The 22817-nt window shown below is 41.6% G+C and overlaps 1 protein-coding gene across 1 annotated transcript in view; it reads left to right on the top strand.

Moving 5' to 3' along the window:
* The window catches only part of lrrk1 (leucine-rich repeat kinase 1), a 104648-nt gene extending 83139 nt beyond the window's left edge, over nucleotides 1-21509 (top strand). The window contains exons 34-38 of the mRNA XM_084354121.1: nucleotides 5239-5436; nucleotides 5562-5776; nucleotides 15720-16169; nucleotides 17044-17145; nucleotides 18741-21509. Coding sequence (XP_084210247.1) covers nucleotides 5239-5436; nucleotides 5562-5776; nucleotides 15720-16169; nucleotides 17044-17145; nucleotides 18741-18918 — 1143 coding nt within the window. The 3' untranslated portion in view covers nucleotides 18919-21509. The remainder of the gene's footprint in view (nucleotides 1-5238; nucleotides 5437-5561; nucleotides 5777-15719; nucleotides 16170-17043; nucleotides 17146-18740) is intronic.
* The last annotated feature ends 1308 nt before the right edge of the window (nucleotides 21510-22817 follow it).

The following is a 22817-nucleotide window of genomic DNA, read 5'->3' as shown; positions in this document are numbered from 1 at the left end:
GGAGGCAAGAACTGGGGTAATGAGAGCTGAGTGATACCTGTATCCTATCAAATCAAATCATTTTTATTTATATAGCCCAATATCACAAGCATGTTGCTTCAGTGGGCTTTACAATCTATACATGAACAACATCCCTTGTCCTTAGACCCTCCATTTGAGTAAGGAAAAACGTCCTATAATCAAAACAAAACACTTTTTGCAGAAACCTCAGGAAGAGCCTCAGCGATCACACCTCTCCCAGGACGGGCAGACATGCAATAGATATACCGGGTATAGAACAGAGTATGCAGTTTTTATTTGACGGAATATCTGATAGAAGTACAGTACAGAAGTACAGTATGAAAATTGTAGATTCACACTGAAGGCATCAAAACTATGAATTAACACATGTGGAATTATATACTTAACAAAAAAGTGTGAAACAACTGAAAATATGTCTTATATTCTAGGTTCTTCAAAGTAGCCACCTTTTGCTTTGATTACTGCTTCGCACATTCTTGGCATTCTCTTGATGAGCTTCAAGAGGTAGTCACCTGAAATGGTCTTCCAACAGTCCCAGAGATGCTTAGCACTTGTTGGCCCTTTTGCCTTCACTCTGCGGTCCAGCTCACCCCAAACCATCTCGATTGGGTTCAGGTCCGGTGACTGTGGAGGCCAGGTCATCTGGCGCAGCACCCCATCACTCTCCTTCTTGGTCAAATAGCCCTTACACAGCCTGGAGGTGTGTTTGGGGTCATTGTCCTGTTGAAAAATAAATGATGGACCAACTAAACGCAAACCGGATGGAATAGCATGCCGCTGCAAGATGCTGTGGTAGCCATGCTGGTTCAGTATGCCTTCAATTTTGAATAAATCCCCAACAGTGTCACCAGCAAAGCACCCCCACACCATCACACCTCCTCCTCCATGCTTCATGGTGGGAACCAGGCATGTAGAGTCCATCCGTTCACCTTTTCTGCGACGGTGGTTGGAACCAAAGATCTCAAATTTGGACTCATCAGACCAAAGCACAGATTTCCACTGGTCTAATGTCCATTCCTTGTGTTCTTTAGCCCAAACAAGTCTCTTCTGCTTGTTGCCTGTCCTTAGCAGTGGTTTCCTAGCAGCTATTCTACCATGAAGGCCTGATTCACACAGTCTCCTCTTAACAGTTGTTCTAGAGATGTGTCTGCTGCTAGAACTCTGTGTGGCATTGACCTGGTCTCTAATCTGAGCTGCTGTTAACCTGCGATTTCTGAGGCTGGTGACTCGGATGAACTTATCCTCCGCAGCAGAGGTGGCTCTTGGTCTTCCTTTCCTGGGGCGGTCCTCATGTGAGCCAGTTTCTTTGTAGCGCTTGATGGTTTTTGCGACTGCACTTGGGGACACTTTCAAAGTTTTCCCAATTTTTCGGACTGACTGACCTTCATTTCTTAAAGTAATGATGGCCACTCGTTTTTCTTTACTTAGCTGCTTTTTTCTTGCCATAATACAGATTCTAACAGTCTATTCAGTAGGACTATCAGCTGTGTATCCACCTGACTTCTGCACAACACAACTGATGGTCGCAACCCCATTTATAAGGCAAGAAATCCCACTTATTAAACCTGACAGGGCACACCTGTGAAGTGAAAACCATAGAAAACCATTTCAGGTGACTACCTCTTGAAGCTCATCAAGAGAATGCAGAGTGTGTGCAAAGCAGTAATCAGAGCAAAAGGTGGCTACTTTGAAGAAACTAGAATATGAGGCGTATTTTCAGTTGTTTTACACTTTTTTGTTAAGTACATATTTCCACGTGTTAATTCATAGTTTTGATGCCTTCAGTGTGAATCTACAATGTCAATAGTCATAAAAAGAAAGGAAACTCATTGAATGAGAAGGTGTGTCCAAACTTTTGGTCTGTACTGTATATATAAAATATATGTGAAGAATGTGGATCTAGGGCAGAACCCCTACCCATTGTACATTTGTAGCACGGTCGCAGCACCATGGAGAACAACACAGAGAACATGACTTAATTTACTGACTTTTCTGTGGCTTATTTTGTGTTGTTTTGGTCATAGACGGCCTCTCACATTCCTGGATTCCTTGATTATGCAAGGTGGCGTAATACACTCGATTAAACTTATATGAGCAACTGTACCAATACCAACACACACCTCTTCCAACCTTGTCAGGGCCAAGAAAGTGTGCCGTGCATGGTACGGAGCACTGACACTAGTCAAACAAACTGGACTTTGGGGGTCAAACCTGCTAGGGTACGGTATGGATTGCCTAGTGTGAGTGCGCCCTAATATAAAGGTTAAGAGACTCACCGAAACTGAGACCAACCCATCAAAGAAGGTAATGGAAATAGGTGCGAGGGCTGAGCAATCAAAGTCTAAGGACTAATTAAAGGTTAAGGCAAAGCACTAAGTTTTGAGTATCGATTTTAAAGGCCTCAATAGAGTCTTATTGTCTAGTGTCAGCAGGAAGGTTATTTAGGAGGAAGGGGGCAGGATAGGAAAAAGCCCTGCAGCCAACAGACTTCTTTTTAACTCTGGGAAGCCTGGGAAGTCAGGAGCCATGAATTCTGAGTAATACACAAGGTGGAAAATATGGTTTAATGAGGTTGGACAGGTATGAAGGGGCAAGCCTGTTTACAATTTTGTTGGTCATCAGCAGCACCTTAAAGTCTGATCTGACATGTATAGGAAGCCAATGAAGTGAGGCTAGGATTGGTGTAACATGATCAAACATTCTTGTTCTTGTTGATACTCTAGCTGCAACATTCTGAACCATTAGGAGCATGTGGCAGACCTGAAAACAAGGCATTACAATATTTCATTCTAGACGAAACAGGCAGAGTTCAGCATATCACCAAGCGGTAGAATATATAAGGAGAACAGAATTGGACCCAATATTGACCCTTGAGGCACACCATTTAGGGGAGGAGCGGAGGAAGACACGTAGTGGTTAATGTGAACATTGAAGTGTCTGTCACATAAGCATGATGTGAACCATTTCAGTGAGGTACCAGAGATGCCAACCCAGTTCATTGATCTGTCAATTCAGATAGCATGATCAATGGTATCAAAGGCAACAGATAAAACTAAAATGGCGAATCCCCTTTACCTGCACACATGAAAATGTAATTTGTTGCTTTAAGCAGAGGCGTCTCAGAGCTAAGTTTTTGACGGGCACTGGATTGAAATTTATCATCTTTGATAAACCTTCAACCAGCTCGAGAAGCTGGTGAGCAACAGCAAGATCAACTGCAAACAATTGTTTGCAAGTATGAAGAGCATGGCACAGTTGTTGATGAAGGTTCTCAGTCATCCAGGTCATGGTAATTCTAAGTACTGTATCATAGGCAACTGGACTTGTTTCAGTTTCTTGAAGACGTTTCATGTCTCATCCAAGAGGCTTCTTCAGTTCTAACTAACTGGAGGGGAGTTGCAGGCTTTTAAACTCTGTGTGGGAGTGTCCTTACAGAGTTGTTAAGCACATGTATGAACTCTTGAGTTTCAGAGTTGTTAGGGACACTTGTGGGTTGTTGATCCAACCAGCCTTCATTTGGGTTTCTAGGGCTAGGTGAGCCCAGGTGTGAATGGTTGTTAAGCTGTCTGGGGAGGGAACTCAGTACTGCATTGTAGGTGGGTGATAAGTAATGTCTTAGGCCACTTCCTCTGTTGAAAGACGGTTTGACATAGATGGATTCTTTTACTCCTCTTTCAAACCATCTGTCTTCTCTGGACAAGATGTTTACATTGTTGTCCTCAAAGGAATGATTTTTCTCCTTCAGATGTAAGTGGACAGCAGAGTCTTGACCTGAGGAGTTGGCCCTCCTGTGTTGTGCCATTCATTTATGGAGAGGTTGTTTTGTCTCCACAATGTACAAATCTGGTCAGTCCTGGCTGCATTGAACAGCATAAACTACATTACTCTGTTTATGTCTGGGTGTTTTGTCCTTAGGATGGACAAGTTTCTGCCTCAGTGTGTTGGTAGGTTTAAAGTGAACTGGGATATGATGTTTTCTAAAGATCCTCCTGAGTTTCTCAGATGTTCCAGCGACATAAGGAATGGCGATGTTGTTACGTTTTCTCGTTTCCTCCTCTCTGTCTGCTCTGGATCTTTTAGAGGTTCTGACAAAGGTCCAGTTTTGGTAGCCACAGGTGTTAAGTGCTCCCCTGATGTGCTTCTGTTCCTTCTCCTTCCCCTCTGTCTTTGTGGGCACGGTCTCAGCCCGATGGTTTAGGGTTCTGATGACACCCAGCTTGTGCTCCAGTGGGTGATGAGAGTCAAACAGCAAGTACTGATCTGTGTGTGTAGGATCTGTGTACTGCACAGTCCAAGAACGGCAGACTTTCTCCTCTGATATCTTCCCATGTGAACTTGGCATAGTTGTGTCACTGCCACAATCAGGAAGAAAATACAAGAAAAAACCTTCTGGAGGAAAACTCTTGTCAGATTAAACAAAAATTGAGTTGTTTGGCCACAATGAGCAGCAATAAGTTTGGTAGAGTAAGAAGGTGAGGCCTTGAACCCCAAGAACACCAAACCTACTGTCATGCATGGTGCTGGTAGTATAATGCTGTGGGGCTGTTTTGCTGCCAGTGGATCTGCTGCTCTAAAGAAAGTAAATGGAATAATGAAGAAGGAGGATTATCTCCAAATTCTTCAGGAAAACCTAAAATCAGCAACAGAAGACTGGCTCTTAGGTGCAGTTGGGTGTTCCAACAGAACAATGATCCCAAACACACATTAAAAGTGGTAACGAAATTGTTAAATCAGGCTAGAATTGAGGTTTTGGAATGGACTTCCCAAAATCTTGATTTAAACCACATCATGAACATGTTGACTGTACTGAAGAAACAAGTCCATGCCAAGAAGCTCACAAACCTATTCTGTACTAAGGACTAACAGAAGCTTGCGGATGGACAAAAGTAACTAGGTTAAGGTGAAAATGGCCGAGAGACATTTAACCAAATATTAGAATTACTGTATGTATATTTTTGACCCAGCAGATTTGGTCACATTTTCAGAAGACCTTATAATGAATAATAAATATATTATTGGACCAAACTTCATGAATGCTTTTTGTTACAAAGTATTATGCGTTCAACTCATTCCATCGTTGGAACTCAAGACTGCCATGATGTACATGTTCATTACAAGTGTCTGTAAACTGATAGGACACTACTTTTCATTACTGGAGTCTTTGATTTTAAGCAGAGTATTAAAATGTATAAATATTTCTCTTCCTTACCTGTTCAGAGTCTGGCCAGAGTGTTTGCAGGGATGTCTGATGGCCTGGTGGCAGCGTACAGCCTGGTGGAGGACCTCCCTGTGGAGGGGGAGACCTATTTGTGTTCACACACCCTTAATAAGACAGTGTTTGGTCTGAAGGACTCAGATCCCAGACAGAGACCCTACCCAGTCAGGAGCATGGCACTGGTCAGCAGCGGCTCCCAGGTGAGCACAGAATGAGTACTGATCATAAAGTAGTGTTTGATAAGTCACTAAGAAGGTAAATGAATTGAAAGACATCATGGCTTCTTAAATCAAACCCATGTCATAACTTTATTTGTGTTTATCAGTTATGGTTCTCAAATGGTCCGGGTGTGCTGGTCATCGACTGTTTGAGTCTTCAGGCAGTTCGAAGGCTGGAGCCCTATGACCCACCATCATCCATCGTGTCAATGACAACCAGCTTCAGTCTGTGGGGAGAGGAGGCAGTGTGGATCCTGGATGACCACATCAACACCCTTCTGCTCTACCATGCTGCCTCCTATCAGCTATGTGCCAAGTACTGGTGAGTGGAGCTTAAAGATGTTTCCGCACCTGTATATCAGTTCATTTGGTCCGGACCAAGCAAAAGAATAATACATTGTCACATTTAATTCTGGTCTGGTTCCTGTTCACACTGAATTTTCATGGATTAGTAATTTAGCTTTTTAAATCCTGTTAGAATCCCATATCTATTATCAAACGTCCCATGCTTGGTCTGCTTGCTTTCACACCACAAAGGACCGACCTTTTCAAGCAGTATCATTCCTGTTACTTTACACCAGGGTTTAATTGACAGTTTTCACACCGGCCCAAACAAACCAAAGTAATCGGGCAAACAAACCATGATCCATTTTAACCAGACCAAAGAGGTAAGGTTTCAAAGCACCCTTAATGTACAAGACTGCCGCAAGAAAGTGCCATCATCAGCTGCCAGTCTGGCCCGCTGATGAGGACTCAGCCTCCATTGGGCACATGCTCTCCAAGGTAACCAGGGCACCCAAGCCAGCCTAATATTGATGCATATTACAGATCAATCCGTATTCACATACAGTCAACTGATTGATGGCCTCCCTAAACCAATCTGCTAATAGGATTGGCTTTGCATTTTCTTGCTAACGTGTGATGAATGTGCTACATCCTGGTTGAATTTATGTGTGCCAAAGCTGTTCTGTGCACCCGGGCATAAATAATGTCAGAAGAACATCTCATATTGATTCAGTCAGTCACAGTAGCCTACATTTGTGACGTGCCCTATCAAAATCAGTCGGCTGCCGTAGCGACACATTTCTAGATAAACATGGATTTATGTCAACATCTTGAGCTACACAATTTGGGGGTTTTGTTTGATTTTAAGTAAGTCTTGGCCTAACCCTAACCCTAACCCTAACTTAAATAGGGATAGAATAATTTAATCGTGCAGCTCTTCTAGACTTTCTAAATGCTATTGTGCTCAAATTATGATGATAACCCCATCATTTTGTGGGGTTGTGACGCTTAAAAAAATTTATCAACCATTTTGCAGACCCTTCTTTCACAATGTTAGCTTATGGGTAAAAGTCTCTTTGGGCCGCAGTGCATCACGTGACGATGTAATTACATGGTTTGGCAACTACGAAAACTGGCTTCAAAACCTAGAGATCCTCCTTGGGGCTTGGATGGCAAGCAGAAACAAACCTCTTTGAGCCGAAATGGATAAAGAAAATGGCCTTTTGAATGGCGAGTTCAGCTTCAAAGCCCTGCAGATGGTACTATTTGCTGGCCGAGCACCCAGCTGGTGTAGAGGGTCCTCCTCCCCCTCGTCAATGGGTGGCTACAGCTTGCAAGGCCGATAAACATCTGCTAGCATGAGTCGTTCAAAAACCTTCTTTTTAGTAAACTGTGTACACAAACAATGTTCTCAATGCTCGTGTTCATGTGTAGAGACCCTGGTGATACTACGAGCAAAGTTTTCATGTTGTGTTGAGTCTTCTTAGTGTTAAAAAAATAGTGATTTTGATGCTACTGTAGTGTTGCACCTAGCACCCAATTGAAAATGATTTTGACCCGAAAACAGTGGCAAAAATATTCACAAACATTATGACAATAGTTACAGTGCACAGCAGCAGCTTTGAGTAAACGATCGTCTTACCTGCTGCAGTCACACTACCCATTACCGCCCGTTCAAGGGAAGGATAAGATGAAACCTGAGCTTGATGAATAAATATTCCCACGGTAAGTCATAATTATGAGAGACACAGTCATAATCATGAGATAAAAGGTGGAAATTATGAGATGAGAAGTCATAGTTATGAGATGTAAAAAACAGTTGAAATTATGATGGGATAAAATCAGATATGACAAAACGTCATGATTATGATATTAAAAAGTTTAAATTTGATTAGCTTGAGATGAAAGTCATAAGTATGGGATACAGTCATAATTATTAAGTCAAAATTAAGATACAAAAGTCAGAATTTTCACTTTCTAACTCATAATTCTGACTTTTTCATAAATGATCTGTCTTTAATTAGGTCATTGTGCTGCTAAATCTATTTTTAGTAACAATATTTTTCTAATTCCTTTTTAGTGCTTCTCCTTCTAGTATGCATGACCTCAGTATTTATGTATTTATTGTCACAACCCTGCATGCAAGAAAATGTCTCACCTTAAAAGTTGCCGGTAGTCTATGTGAATTAATTGTTAATTCTTAAAAAGAAAGCAACCATGTGCGTGCATGTCAGTGGCCATCACCTCTTAGGTGCACCCCAGTACTACAAATAGCACTGTATCCCTGGAAATGTAACTTGTATAATTCCTCTCCTCTGTCTCTTTCTGTCCTTACGGTGCCAGCAGACACCTAGAAACCTCCTGGCAGGGCATGCTTTGCAAACGCTTCGCATTTCAATATCTGTGATTTCCAGATATGGTGGAGATCATTTTGAAGGAGTTTCTTCTTTCAATAAACTTCTTCAACAGAGTGTGCTGACAAGTTTGTTTCTTACACTTTTAATTGTTTGAGTACTAATTTACTGAAGTCAGCCTGGTCTAACTGGTTATCTTGCATATGAAACTCCCCTCAGGGCCAATTTGTTTACTAAGGATAACTCCAATATAGCTGTTTCCCCCTGTTTTCAGTCTTTATGCTAAGCTAAGCTAACCAACTGCTGGCTGTTACTTCATATTTACTGTAGAGAAATGAGAGTAATATTAATTCTCTCATCTAACTCTCAACAAGAAAGAGAATAAGCTATTGTCAAAGTATTAAAAATTAACAAATATTGGTCTGTGCATCAATATGACGTTTTTTTTCACTTTCAAATGTCAATATTGGTGATGACCCAAGATTTTAAGAATTGACTGGGATATTGTAGTATCATCATTGTAGTGAGTGATTTTTCTGTCAGATTGCCGGTAACATAGTTTAATTTAAAAAAGTGCTATTTTGTCTCTGATGCAACATCCTCTCACTCAATGTCCCAACCATATCTCTATCTGATTGTAACACGTCACAATTAATAGCCCTTAAACACTGAATAATCTTAATCTGTGAAGTAGCTAGTAACTAAATTTATCAACTAAATGTAGTGGAGAGGAAGTATAAAGCAGCAGACAATGGAAATACCCAAGTGAAGAACCTCAAAATTGTACTAAAGAACATTACTTGAGTAAATTGTACTTTGTACTATTGAAAATATTTTGATACAAAGATTTTAATTTTTACTGCAAATGAATATGAAACGGTCGACCCCTAGTGACATTTATTAAAGGATAACTACCGTTTTTTACAACCTGGACCTTATTTCTAGCAAAATATATGATCATTTACTCACCCAGATAACTTTGGTGTCATTTGGCGTCGTTCGGACGAAATTAGATCCAGTGGAGCGCCGCGTATATCCATATAATGCGAGTGACGGGGCACCGAAGCGCAGCCTCTATGAGCATTATCTGCCACGAAACTAGTTCATTTCACCAATATTTTGTTACGTTACGCTAGTGCTATTCCCCTCTGAGTCCGGGCTCGTCTGTTGTCAACATCCGGGGTCTGTAGGTTGACCTACTACCTCTGACCTGGAAGATGTCGTCTCTGAGCTGCGCACGCACCCGCAACAGCCCGGCTTGTTTACCTGTAGCTGCTACTGCTAGTTTGACCCCGGATGTTGATAACAGCCAACCCCGGACTCAGAGGGGAATAGCACTAGCGTTTCATGACAAAATATTGGTGAAATGAACTAGTTTCGTGGCAGATGATGCGTTATATAGAGGCTGTGTTTTGGTGCCCCGTCACTCGCATTATATGGATATACCGGCGCTACACTGGATAGGTTCAGCTCAGCAGCTCCGTTAGGTGGTGTTTTCGGGCTGCCACATCCCAGCTATTACTATCCAATAGAAGGATGGAGGATTTTTGCCAGTTAAGTGGAGTAATCAAAACATTTGAGTCTGCTTCTATGAGTTTAACTGTTTCTGGTAATGATGAGTGAGGGTTTTGTAAAAACAGCAATATACTGTGTCAGCGGCAGACTAATCTTAAGATGTGCGTTGAGTGTTTGGATTCCATTGATGTGGTTGTTCTGACGATTGACTGCAGCTAGTTGTTCAATTAGAATGATGAATAATGAGGGGGAGAGTGGGCATCCTTACCTAGTCCCCCTCTGCAGTGTGAAACTTTGTACTATGAGTTATTTAAGATATGCCGGTGCCTGGCCATTAAGGGCTTTGAATGTGAGGAGAAGGATTTTAAATTCTATTCTGCATTTTACAGGAAGCCAGTGCAGAGAGGCTAATATGGGAGACATATAATCTCTAATAAGGTCTTGTCAGTAGACATACAGCAGTGTTCTGGATCAGCTGGAGAGTCTTTAGAGACTTATTGGGGCCTCCTGATAAAAGGGAATTACAATAATCCAGCCTCGAAATAACAAATGCATGGACTAATTCTTCTGCATCTTTTTGAGACAGACATTTTTTTCCTGATTGTTGCAATGTTCCGTTGGTGCAAACTTCTGCTCATCCAGGGTTTTACAGTTGTGGTCAAAAGTTTACATACACCTGTATAAAGAACACGTACAGTTATCATGGCACTCTTTAGTGACAATAGTTTCTACAAGTCCAATTTAAACTCCAAGTTTTTATTGAAGCTTATGTGCACCTCCAATTTACACATCTGCTTTTGTTGTTAAAGAAATAACATTAAAAGAAAATCCAAAATAAACAGCAATACTATTTACAACTCAGCAGACCCCCTTAACTAAGTTAATCTTGGCATGTTGTACATATAAAGAATTGTAACTCTTTGGACCGGGTAACATTAACTCAGTATAAATGTCACAGTCTATATCACAGTGCAAATCTATAGCGAGCAATAATAGGAGCCGATTAGAAAGATGTCCATCTTTACATGAAGTTTTGCGGTCATCTTTTCCATTGCAGACACTTTCATCACCCTCTCAAGCCATTGATGTGTGATGGGTGGTAACGGTTTGAGCGGTTTGAGATATAGTTGTCATTTTTCTGGCCATCAGCAGGAGGCTATGCAATAAATATAACTTTCTTTTTTCTAATGCTCCGTCAGGAATGGATCCAAAAAAAAAAACAGTGGGTTTAATGGTAATTCAATGTTCAAAATGATAAATATTTCAGTCTGAATCCCCTCCCAATATGATTTAAGTTTTAGACAGTTCCATAAATTTGGGTGTGGTCCCCAATCTGCTCATTCCTCCAGCAAAATGTGTTTTACTACTACTATCAAATTTAGATGTCAAAAAAGGAGTTCTAAAGTATCTCATTTTGAATTTCCATTGAAATTCTTTCCACAGTGGCTGTTAGTTATCTTATGCCCATCTTCACACACATTTTCCCATGTTTCATCTTCAATGATAACATTCATCTCTAACTCCCACTTTTCTCTTATATCTAGAGCATTCCCCAATACAAGTGGACGTAAACATTGATATATCTGTGACACAATTTTCATTCCCCTCTTCTCTTCCATAATCCTTGTAAAAAACTGTTATATAGGAGTGGGTCGTTCCTTAAGTATTTTCCATTCCTTATGTGACGTCAAATAACTTTTGTAAGTACCTATAGAAATATTTGGATGTCAGACCAGATTTATCTTGCAGTTGTTTGAATGACCTTAAAGTTTCCCCCTCAAACATCTGGTTTATGATAGTAAAAATACTTTTTCTGCCCATTCCTTAAACCCAGCATCCAATTTATCCGGCAGAAAATCCACCATCTCTACAATTTTCACTGTTCTTGATATACACTGAACAAAAATATAAATGCAACACTTTTGTTTTTGCTCCCATTTTTCATGAGCTGAACTCAAAGATCTAAAACATTTTCTATGTACACAAAAGACCATTTCCCTCAAATATTGTTCACAAATCTGTCTAAATCTGTGTTAGTGAGCACTTCTCCTTTGCCGAGATAATCCATCCCACCTCACAGGTGTGGCATATCAAGATGCTGATTAGACAGCATGATTATTGCACAGGTGTGCCTTAGGCTGGCCACAATAAAAGGCCACTCTGAAATGTGCAGTTTTGCTTTATTGGGGGGGTCTGGGGGGGTCAGAAAACCAGTCAGTATCTGGTGTGACCACCATTTGCTTCACGCAGTGCAACACATCTCCTTTGCATAAAGTTGCAATTTATTGTGGCATTCTAAAGCAAATGTCAGGATCCAAGTGGGGAGGGACTGAACGAGATATAATAGCCTAGGAAGGATATTCATCCTAACTATTTCAATCCTTCCAAAAAAGGACAGTGGGAGATTCACCCCATCTTTCTAAATCCTTATTTGGGCAATCAGTCTTCCATACTTTGCATTATACAACTGTGATGTGTCTGGGGTAATCATATTGCCTAGGTATCGAAATCCTTGGGCTGACCAATTAAATGAAACCTCCTTATCCAGTTGAGAGGGCCAACTTCCTACCAACATCATCTCTTCCAGCTTTGATTCATTAACTTTCAAACCCAATACCATTCCAAAGTCCCTTAAACAATCCATAAGCCCCTCCTCCATCCGATATCCCATATATTACCCAGATTCCACTGGATGCATGTCTGTTGCGTTACGGCTTGGGTACGGTTTTGCTCCGTCATCCGGCAACCCCCACCAGCTGCGTTTTGAGTCCACCACAGCGCAGCACCGCCGAACAGCTGGAGTTACGAGACTGACTTTCTGTCTGTTCTGTGCTGAATACAGCTGAATTGCTGCGTTGTGCCCTGGCATCTGCCAGAAATAGAAGTCCTGCGTATCTGCTTCAGAGGGCTGCAGACCGCCAGAGCTGGGACAGAGCAGATACACAGCACAGCGGACCCGGTGGAAGTTAACACATAGACTAGAGTGAAACCTATCAGCTCCACAGCAGTTACAGGGTTTACCCATATCATTTCTGCAAGTTGTTCTATGGTAATTGCGAATAATAATGGGGACAAGCACCCTTGTACCCTTGAGGGTATTACACTGGGTATGCCCATTGAACGGTACCCTGGACATTGGACTGAAGTACAACACTTTTATCCAATTAATAAAATTGAAATGATTTTGAACCAGTCTGATCTGGACTGATCAATTCTTGCCTGGATTCTTCTAGACAATATTGTGTTCAGTATTTTTTTTTTTTTACATTGTTGCAAAGCAAAGTTATGGGCCTAAATGGAGCAAAATTTGTAGGGTCTTCCTTGTGAATCACCAAAATAATCGCTTCTGACCGTGTTTTGGGGAGTCTTTCTCATTGAGAGCATAAGTGAATACTTGATTAAATCAACCCCTTTGAGTAAAGTTCCAATTTTGAGTGTCTTGTTATAAACAGAGAAGGCTTCCGCTACATCTTTGGGATGAAATAATATTTATTTGGAGGAGGGACACACAACCTTCCCAACTACCTGGCTCACTTGTGCTCTGCGTAACTGGAATGCCAATCTACTGGCTCTATTCCCTGGTTCGTAGTACTTTGATTGGAAAATCGCAGGGCACCTTCCGCCTTGTACACCAGAAGATTGTCCAACTCCTGTCTGTATTGACCAAGGGACTTCAGAATGGCCTCTGGCCATTGTTTGTCTTTTTGTGTTCTTGTGCCAATTTCCGAATATATATTTCTAAATCTAATAATTTTTTCTCACATTCTTTTTTCAATCTGGAGAAGAGAGCTATTCTTTTTCCCTCTGAGTACTACAGATGTTTCTCCTTTCAGAGGACGCCATTGCTGTGGCGTTAAAGGTGCCGCGACACGGCAGAAATGGAGGGGGGACTTTTATTTTATCCAGCTGATTTTGCATATAGAGTCAAGGGCCATTCGCAGAGATGCTGCAACACTATCAGCAAGATGATCAATCTGGAAGGAACTAGGATTGGCAAAAGAATCTATTGTTATATTTGGACATGACACTGAATTAAAAACCTATGGAATCATTTCCTTAAATTTAGCTACAGCACTATCATAGAGAGACATCTAGAATAAAAAACTTCTGCCTAGTGGCTTGAAGTCCATTAATAGGAATTCAAAAGTTATTAAATAATGCTCTGATGAAAGAGAATTCTGTGGGAAAACTATTACGTTCACTTTCAACACCATACGCCAGAATAAGGTCGAGGGTGTGGTTAAGGTTTATGTACAGTGAATGAAGCCAATCCAATCTAATAATGAGGTAAATGCAGTAGCAAGGCTATCATTATCAATGTCCATGCAAATATTAAAATCTCCCACGATAATTACTTTATCTGTTGTCAAGGACTAAACCTGATAAAAGCTCTGAGATTTCAGATACAAATTCAGAATAAGGACCAGGAGCATGGTACACTATAAAAACAAGGATTGGCTGTTTATTGTTTTCCAGGTCGGGTGAGAAAGACTAAGAGTAAGGCTTTCAAATGAGTTGTAAGTTTTAGGTTGAGTTTAGGTTTAGGACTGATTATTAGGCTTGAGTCAAATATGGCTACAATGCCACCTCCTCGGCCATTGTCAAGAGGAATGTGAGGAATAATATGAGTGGCAGAAGTGGATTCATTTGGTGTGACACATTCTTCATTACACTGCCAGGTGTCAGTAAGACAGAATAAATCAATATTATGATCTCATATTAAACCATTTACTAAAACAGCTTTGGACAATAGTGATCTAATTAAGATTTCAAATTTAAGGCTCATATTTTTTGAAGTTTTTATCTGAAACTCCTATTTATTTATTTTTAAATTGATTTAAGTGGTCGAGGACAGTCTTAACGGGGTTTGGGTGGGCAACTGCTCTAAAATTAGTGCAGAGGAGCTTGTAGGACAGCAGACCTGCCTCCTAAACTCAGTTCTGGGTTGTCATGGTTTTGGATAGCTAAAAAATTTGGCAAGATTTCTAGTAATGATAGCCGCTCTATCTAAAGTAGGATGAATGCCATCTCTTCTAATCAGACCAGGTTTTCCCCAGAAAGTCTGCCAATTATCTACATAGCCCATGTGGTTTGCTGGACACCACCTCCACAGCCAGCAGTTGAATAATGACATGCAGCTAAACATGTCATCACTCGTCAGATTTGGCAGGGGCCTAGAGAAAAATATGTTTTGCACATGTTAACACTGACTCAACATTCATTTTAGTGACTTTCGTGAGACTTTCACCATCCTTAACACCAACATGTATGACAATCTCATTGTATGTACAATTATCCCTAGCCAGCAGTTCCAGATTTGATTCAGTGTCGCCCGCTCTAGTCCCAGGAATGCATTTGACGATGGTCGCTGGTGTCGCTAACTTCACGCTCCTCACAATAGAGCTGCCAAAAACCAGTTGGTTTCTCAGCGGATGTGTCACAGAGTGTAGATAATTTATTTGAAACATGAAGAGGTTGGTGGTGAACAATGGGCTTTTTGTTCGTACACCTCCTTCGGACAGTCACCCAGCCTCCCTGGTTTCCTGGCTGCTTGGAGGAACTGCACCAGGCCGGACGGCACTGTCTACTGGGGCCTGGCAAACCTTGACAATTAGGTTTCCATAGTGCGGAACTGCATCATCCTACTAATAGATCTAAAGTGAGAACAATGCCTTATTTAGGTTTTTAACTCTTTATTTTGCACTTATTAGCATTTTTTTTTTCAAAGATTATATGGGGGCACACACTCCAGGCCTCCTATAACTATTCAAATATAAGGCTGTCATGTAAGCTACAGAAGTAAACCTGACTGTGAGTGATGTTAACTTGAGCTTCTGAGCAGAGCACAACAGTCTGTGACCTTCCTTGTCCGTGATCATTTGAAGCACATTATATCTTTGTTATCTCAGGTTGGCTAGCTAGAGCTAATTAAAACGTTGCACATGCACACCGATGATGTAACACACCTCTTTCCTAATGCAATCCTAATCTGCGTGATACTCCCAGCTGTGCTTTTATACTTGAGCAGGAGTAAAAAACAACTCCAGTTGAATCATAATTGAGTTTTGACATGAGCAGATGTTTCTGACATCATGTCATGGTTTGTTTTAGCTGCGGAGACAGCAATCCTCTACGGGACGTCTTCCCTGTGCAGCGTCCTGCAGGGCTTACTGCGGCGACAACTGCTGACCTCAAGACCACATACCAGGAGGGGAAGCCTGAACACAGTAATGGAGAAGTGACAGTGATCTACAGTGAGGAAGCGGGCACTCAGATGATCCTGCACCAGGATTCACTGACGGACTACTGCTCCATATCATCCTGCAGCTCTCTGGAGCTGCCGGGTTCAGACTGTTCCAGCACTGCAGGATGCAGCACAATAGCCAGCCACAGCAGTGTGCCACTTCCTGCAAAGCGGGAGGAGATGGGAAAGGACCAGGACCAGCAGGCATCCACCAACTATGAGTCTGAACTGGACTGTGCAGAGATCGTGAACTCCATATCGCCTCAGCTGCAAGCCTTCACTGTCCTGCCAGTGAACGGGACTCTGTGGATCCCCAGGTACTAATGCTGCACACCAACTGAACACTACACATGATACAGCTTCAATAGTCAGTCAGTTTCAGAGGAGTGGCTTTCAGAATCAGAAATACTTTATTGATCCCCGAGGGGAAATTGCTTGCATTGCAGCTGCTCCCATTCAAAGTCCAGAAATATGCAGAAAAAAAAAAAATAATAATAATAATACAAACTATATATAAGCAAGAACAACAAAAACAGAACAAAAATACAAGAAATGTACATTCTACTAGAATATATCCATATATACAGTGTAATAAATAATGCTACAGTTGCAGGGGGCTTGAAAAAAGAAGGGGGATTTTTTTTTGGTTGGATACTTTAAAAATGTAACTTGCTCCTGCCGGTGCTCCAACATTTCCAACTCCAGTTTTAATGCTCATAAAGACCTTTGTAATGTGTCAGTCACTTGTTAGGAAATATTGGAAGTACCATTTAACCGAAAAGTCGCTGTGGTATCATGAGCACAGTTATGGGGTCAAGCTGGCAATCCAACTGCTCATTTAGTCAACACAGGCTTGTAAAAGTATTTTGTGTGTTCACTACTATACTAATTCCAAATATTTCATATATTAGCCAGTTTTTTCAGTTGGTTCAGTCCCCTCCGCTCAGTAGATGCAAAAATGTAAATATTAAGAGCAGTCTGTTTTATTTTGATGATGTGCACATGTATATCCAGGTTTGAACTTTCGAGCCACAATACACTGTTACTGATAAGCAATCTAAAGGACATATTTATTCTTATCACATGATCACACTGTGTGTGTGTGTGTGTGTGTGTGTGTGTGTGTGTGTGTGTGTGTGTGTGTGTGTGTGTGTGTGTGTGTGTGTGTGTTGTTGTTGTTGTTGTTTGCAGGCGTGAAGGAGATGTGATAGTCATCGAAATGCAGTCACATGCTGATCAACTGAGGGGGCGTGTCATCGCTGTCCTCAGTCCACCTGAATGTTCCTCTTTAGGGTGAGCTAATTTCCTAATAAAAGTGCTATTTGGAAGAAAAGTTTCATTTCCAACTCGTCAAATAATGACGCTTTGTGATGGCTGAGCCACTCGAGAACGTGTATATAGGCACATCCTTTGACTGTCATGGAATCCAGCAGCATTAAACAACTGATATAAGTCATCCACAGGCTTGTACAGGCAACCAAGAAGGACAAGGAAGGTTTAATATTTTACATCCTGTTCAGCTCACCATTAAAAAAAATGATTAATAAATTAAAGAATTTCTAAATTGCTACAAACTGTAGCGATTTATTATATTAATTATATTTTCTCCCCTTATTTGACTTTTTTTCACATTTCTCTGTCATGTAAGGTCTTTGGTTTGTTGTGTTTGGTCTTGAATAGGCTTTTCAGTGCTATCTTGTTTTTGTATTTGAATTGGTCACACTATTGGACCAGCACACTAACATTTAGAGTCATTAATGTTCTGAGAGATCTAAAGTGGGCTTTCTTCCACCTGCATGGAGCCTGTTTTCAGCTATGCATGAAACCTTTTAACACTGGGGAGGAGAAGCCAACAAGCTATATATTCATTTATTGATGCAGCCTCAATAAAGCTCGGTGAGATCCTTCATCATGTACTTCATGGTCCTTCACTGAGCCTGTAATTAATTCTGTAAAGAAGCCAGCAGCTGGTCCTCTGCAGAAAGAACTTCTGTGTAAGCTTCCACAAAGGGGCCTGGCCTTTAAGCAACAGGCAATAAAAGGGCCACCCAAAACAGAGTCCTTAATAAGCAGTTATTACACCGTGCACCTGTAACATAGGCGACACATACGGAGGTACGGCTCAGGTCATGGGAGGGGTCGTCAGGCCTGCAGGGCTTCATTTATATCACGTAGCTGCTGTTTTGTTCTTTAAGTGTAATGATCAGGCATAATGCTGCCTGTCGCGGTGACTGGACTGCTTCACACCATTACAAATGTTTTAAACTCTGAGTTTATGTTTTAATGTGTCTGTTAGCTCACGTGTCAGCCTGATGTCTCCTCACAGAGCAGCCTCACCTGTTCTTGTAATCACGAGGCTATATATCACAGCAGCATCAGGGGAGGATAATGATACGCCCCAGAAAGATGAAACAACAATGGAAGAAGATAATTCAGGGTTGTTGTGCGTGATACATGGGTGGTTGAGCTCTAGATACAGGGTCACCAGAAGCCCTCCTTCCTCCCTGAGTGCTTTATGTCACAGCCTTCATAAATTAGAGTTTAGGGTTTAAAAGTAGATTCTTGAACATTATTCTTTGATTTATTTTACCTGCTTTCCCAGGAGACAGGCTCCGGGGTAGACATTTTAGAGCACAGAAGTGCAGGAATTACGTTTTTTACCAGTGTGTAGACAAATAGTGAGTTCTGTGCTCACAGTACATTCACTGTCCTCAGTGGCTTTCCTGGGACCGCTTCCGAGAACAGCCCACTGGCTTATAGGAAGAGATACAGTAATTACCAGTGCACCAACTTTAGCTCCCTCCCTGCACTGCATCCCTAACAAGATCAATCTCTTCCATCCCATCCCTTACTCCTTCCCTCTACTCTCATCTCTCTCTTTCTTTCAGGATCCTGAAGGAGGCAGCACTGGTGGCAAAGGACACAGTTGTGTGTGGCTTTCAGAAGGAAAACATGGAGTGGTGCCTGTGTGTCTGGAGGGGCTGGGGCAGCCATGAGCTGGAAGTCTTCTACCAGTCGTACGAGGAGCTGAGTCGCTTGGAGACCAGCATGAGGAAAAGAAGGTAGCTGTTGTGCTGTGACGGCGAGGTGCAGAATTGCAGCTCTGTATGGAGGGTGAGCAGAGGGGAATACACACTGACAGACTGCCAGTGTTCAGAGCTGCTTGGGGCAGCAGCGGAGGGGGAGGAGGTCTGCCTCGAGGGCTGAGCCTCAAGTGTTGCACACGTTTACGTCTCCTGACTGCATACTTCAGGACCAATAATAGGCCTGAAAAAATCTGTAATTCCACAGCAGACCTGAGAAGCCCCAAAGCTGAGTCACAGATGAAGGTTGCCAGAACAAAACTTAGATGCTTTAGTAAGGACTTCTGCATACAGGTTTGAGTGTGGTTGCATTTTAATATGCAGTGCTTTATGCTTTTTGGCCCCTGGCTGCAGTCTGTCAGCCAGTTTGGTATGACTGGGATTCACTCCGGGATGATAGACTGTTGGTGTATTTGACTCCAGCTGTTGCAATCCTTTGTTTATTCTGTATCTATTTTAGTTTTTCTTCATCAAACTATTTCAGTTTGCAACTTCATGTCCTCTGGAGGTAGACAGGCACATTTTGAAGTATTAGGGGTGTCAACATTTAGATTCAAAATTATAAATCAATCAAAATGAGCTTTCAGTTTGGATTATTGAAATCAAAAGCTGGATTTGCGATTCTACCAGAATATTTTTACTACTGCTACTTGTGTAAATCCAAAGGAAAGATGACAACCCTTTAACACTTTAAATACAACACAGCTAGCTTACCAGTAGCCTGCAGCTGCACTTCCAGGCATCAGAGATGTTGAGTTGATTTTCTTTGTCAGAGATCCTTTATTGATTTGTTTGGGAAGAGGGTTTACTTGTGACAGATTTGAGAAACTGAATTTTGTAACAGATTTCCTGTGAATTTCTATCTTTTGTTGTTTATTGTTGAATCCTAAAAGGTGTTTTTTCTTTGTGGAACTCTGGAATCTTTATTTTTGGTGAATTTTACTTGAACGTGTCTAACCCTAACCTGCAAATAGCACCAGGATGAGGTCAAGCTAAAATACTGTTATCTTAGGGCAAATTGTCAACTAGAAGAATCGTTACATCCCTATCCAGTATTGTTTGTTATTAAATGAACTGATATCGGAGTTAAAGGGGAATTCTGGTATTATTAGACCTGGGCCTTATATTTACATGTTTTGTAAATGATTCATACTTACCAAAAGTTTTGGAATCAGTCCAGTAGATGGCCTCAGCTGGCGGCTGTGACATGCCTGCAATGGCTGCAACGTGATCCTTGGAGGCATCTCTGACCACCAACGTTACATCTACTGAAAGTGCTTGTGTTTTTCTGGGGACTGGAGAGTTGCTGGTTCAAGACCCGCTTGGACCAGTCTATACAGAGTGTGGAATGGTAGCTGGAGAGGTGCCAGTTCACCTCCTGGACACTGCCTAGGAGCCCTTGAGCAAATCACTGCACCCCTAACTGGTCCCTGGCACCCTATACAGGGCAGCCCCTCGCTATGACACCTTTCCATTAATGCATGTGTATGGGTCATGTTTGTGCATGTGTGTGTATTTCGGGCCTGTGTATGTAAAGGGATTAATAAAGTACGTCTTCTTCTTTTGCCACTGACAGGCTCAGGTTGTTATTCTAAGTGTCTGACAACATTATGGAAATGATTCCTTTAGATAGACCTGTTCATTAAATAAGAATCCTTTATGTCAGTAGAAACAGTCTCATCCAATCCTCTTTGTGTTTCTGGTAACAAAATGGATCTTCTTATTTGATGAAAAGGTCTTTTTCTGTGGGAATCGTTGAGGTGATGTTGTCAGACTCTGAGAATAACAACGTCAGCCTGTCAGTGGCAAAACCCACAGGTTATAGATGGGCCAATGGCACTGACACCTTCACATACTCTAATGTTCCTCGTTCTTCAGGTGTATTTTAACTCTAAACTGTATCAAATGAATCTACAAACCAGCTGCAGCCCCCTGTTACCAAAGTGGCCTGTAAGCAACTAACTAACACCTGTGTTCTGTGCAACATTATGCAACAGAACAGAGGTTCCCAGCTTTACTGTCCAAAGCCTGGTGCTTTTGGCAGGGTCTTACAGATTACATACCATTAACATATTTTTAAATTAAGCTCTTTTCTGGCTTCAGACTCCACAGTGTGCTCCTTGCTCAACTCTGTCCACTAGCATCTGTGTCCCCAGAGAATCCAAAACCATGCAGAGGAGATGAAACATGTTCTTAGTAGTAGTAGTTTATATTTTTCCTGCCATCTGCCTTTCCTTCAGATGGTTCACATCACATGTACAAGGATTCTTTGGGTAAAGCATTTGTGGATAAAATCAAAAAGCTGTTAGTCAGTGACAAGGCTGGCAGCCACTGTAGGAGACCACATCTCCCAGCATCCTTTTACATATTTAAATCATTTTATCTTTCCAGCCAAATCATTTGTTAACTTAAGTTTGCCAGTGTGTTTTTCTACAGGGCCAGTAAAGAACTGTATATTTTCCACAACAGCCTTATAGTGAGGCAGAAGGTATTTGTTTATCAGAATGTATAATGACAGTGTATTACAACAGAAGCTGTTGTGTGGCACCAAATAAAGTTCTTATGATAACTCTGTTTCATTTCTGAGTGTTGGTTGTCATAATCATTGAGACAGACAGAAACTTCAGTTCACTTATGTTATGTTATATGTTTCATAACCCTAACCCACAGAGAGACAGAGAGAGAGACTTTGACTTTAAAAATAATTATTTAGTTATTCTCAAAGATACAGTGGCTTGCAAAAGTATTCATACCCCTTGAACTTTTCCACATTTTGTCCAGTACAACCACAAATGTAAATGTATTTTATTGGGATTTTATGTGATAGACCAACACAAAGTGGCGCATAATTGTGGAGTGGAAGGAAAATGATACATGGTTTTCAATTTTTTTTACAAATAAAAAACTGAAAAGTGTGCCGTGCACAAGTATTCAGCCCCCTTTACTCTGATACCCCTAAATAAAATCCAGTGCAACCAGTTGCCTTCAGAAGTCACCTAATTAGTAAATGGAGTCCACCTGTGTGTAATCTAATCTCAGTATATAAACAGCTGTTCTGTGAAGGCCTCACACGTTTGTTAGAGAACAAACAGCATCATGAAGCCCAAGGAACACACCTGACAGGTCAGGGATAAAGTTGTGGAGAAGTTTAAAGCAGGGTTAGGTTATGAAAAAATATCCCAAGCTTTGAACATCTCATGGAGCACTGTTCAATCCATCATCTGAAAATGGAAAGAGTATGGCACAACTGCAAACCTACCAAGACATGGCCGTCCACCTAAACTGACAGGCCGGACAAGGAGAGCATTGATCAGAGAAGCAGCCAAGAGGCCCATGGTAACTCTGGAGGAGCTGCAGAGATCCACAGCTCAGGTGGGAGAATCTGTCCAGAGGACAACTATTAGTCATGCACTCCACAAATCAGGCCTTTATGGAAGAGTGGCAAGAAGGAAGCTATTGTTGAAACAAAGCCATAAGAGGGACGTTTGCAGTTTGCCACAAGCCATGTGGAGGAAGGTGCTCTGGTCAGATGAGACCAAAATTGAAGTTTTTGGCCTATATGCAAAACGCTATGTATGGTGGAAAACAAACACTGCACATCACCCTGAACACACCATCCCCACCCTGAAACATGGTAATGGCAGCATCATGCTGTGGGAATGCTTTTCTTCAGCAGGGACAGGGAAGCTGGTCAGAGTTGATGGGAAGATGGATGGAGCCAAATGCCGGGCAATGTTGGAAGAAAACCTGCTAGAGTCTGCAAAAGACTTGAGACATGGGTGGAGGTTCACCCTCCAACAGGACAACGACCCTAAACATACAGCCAGAGCTACAATGGAATGGTTTAGATCAAAGCTTGTTCATGTGTTAGAATGGCCCAGT

The sequence above is a fragment of the Pagrus pagrus genome, assembly GCF_965226575.1.
Source record: "Pagrus pagrus genome assembly, chromosome: 1".
NCBI classification, from domain to species: Eukaryota; Metazoa; Chordata; class Actinopteri; order Spariformes; family Sparidae; genus Pagrus; species Pagrus pagrus.
This window is presented reverse-complemented; position numbering and strand designations above follow the sequence as displayed.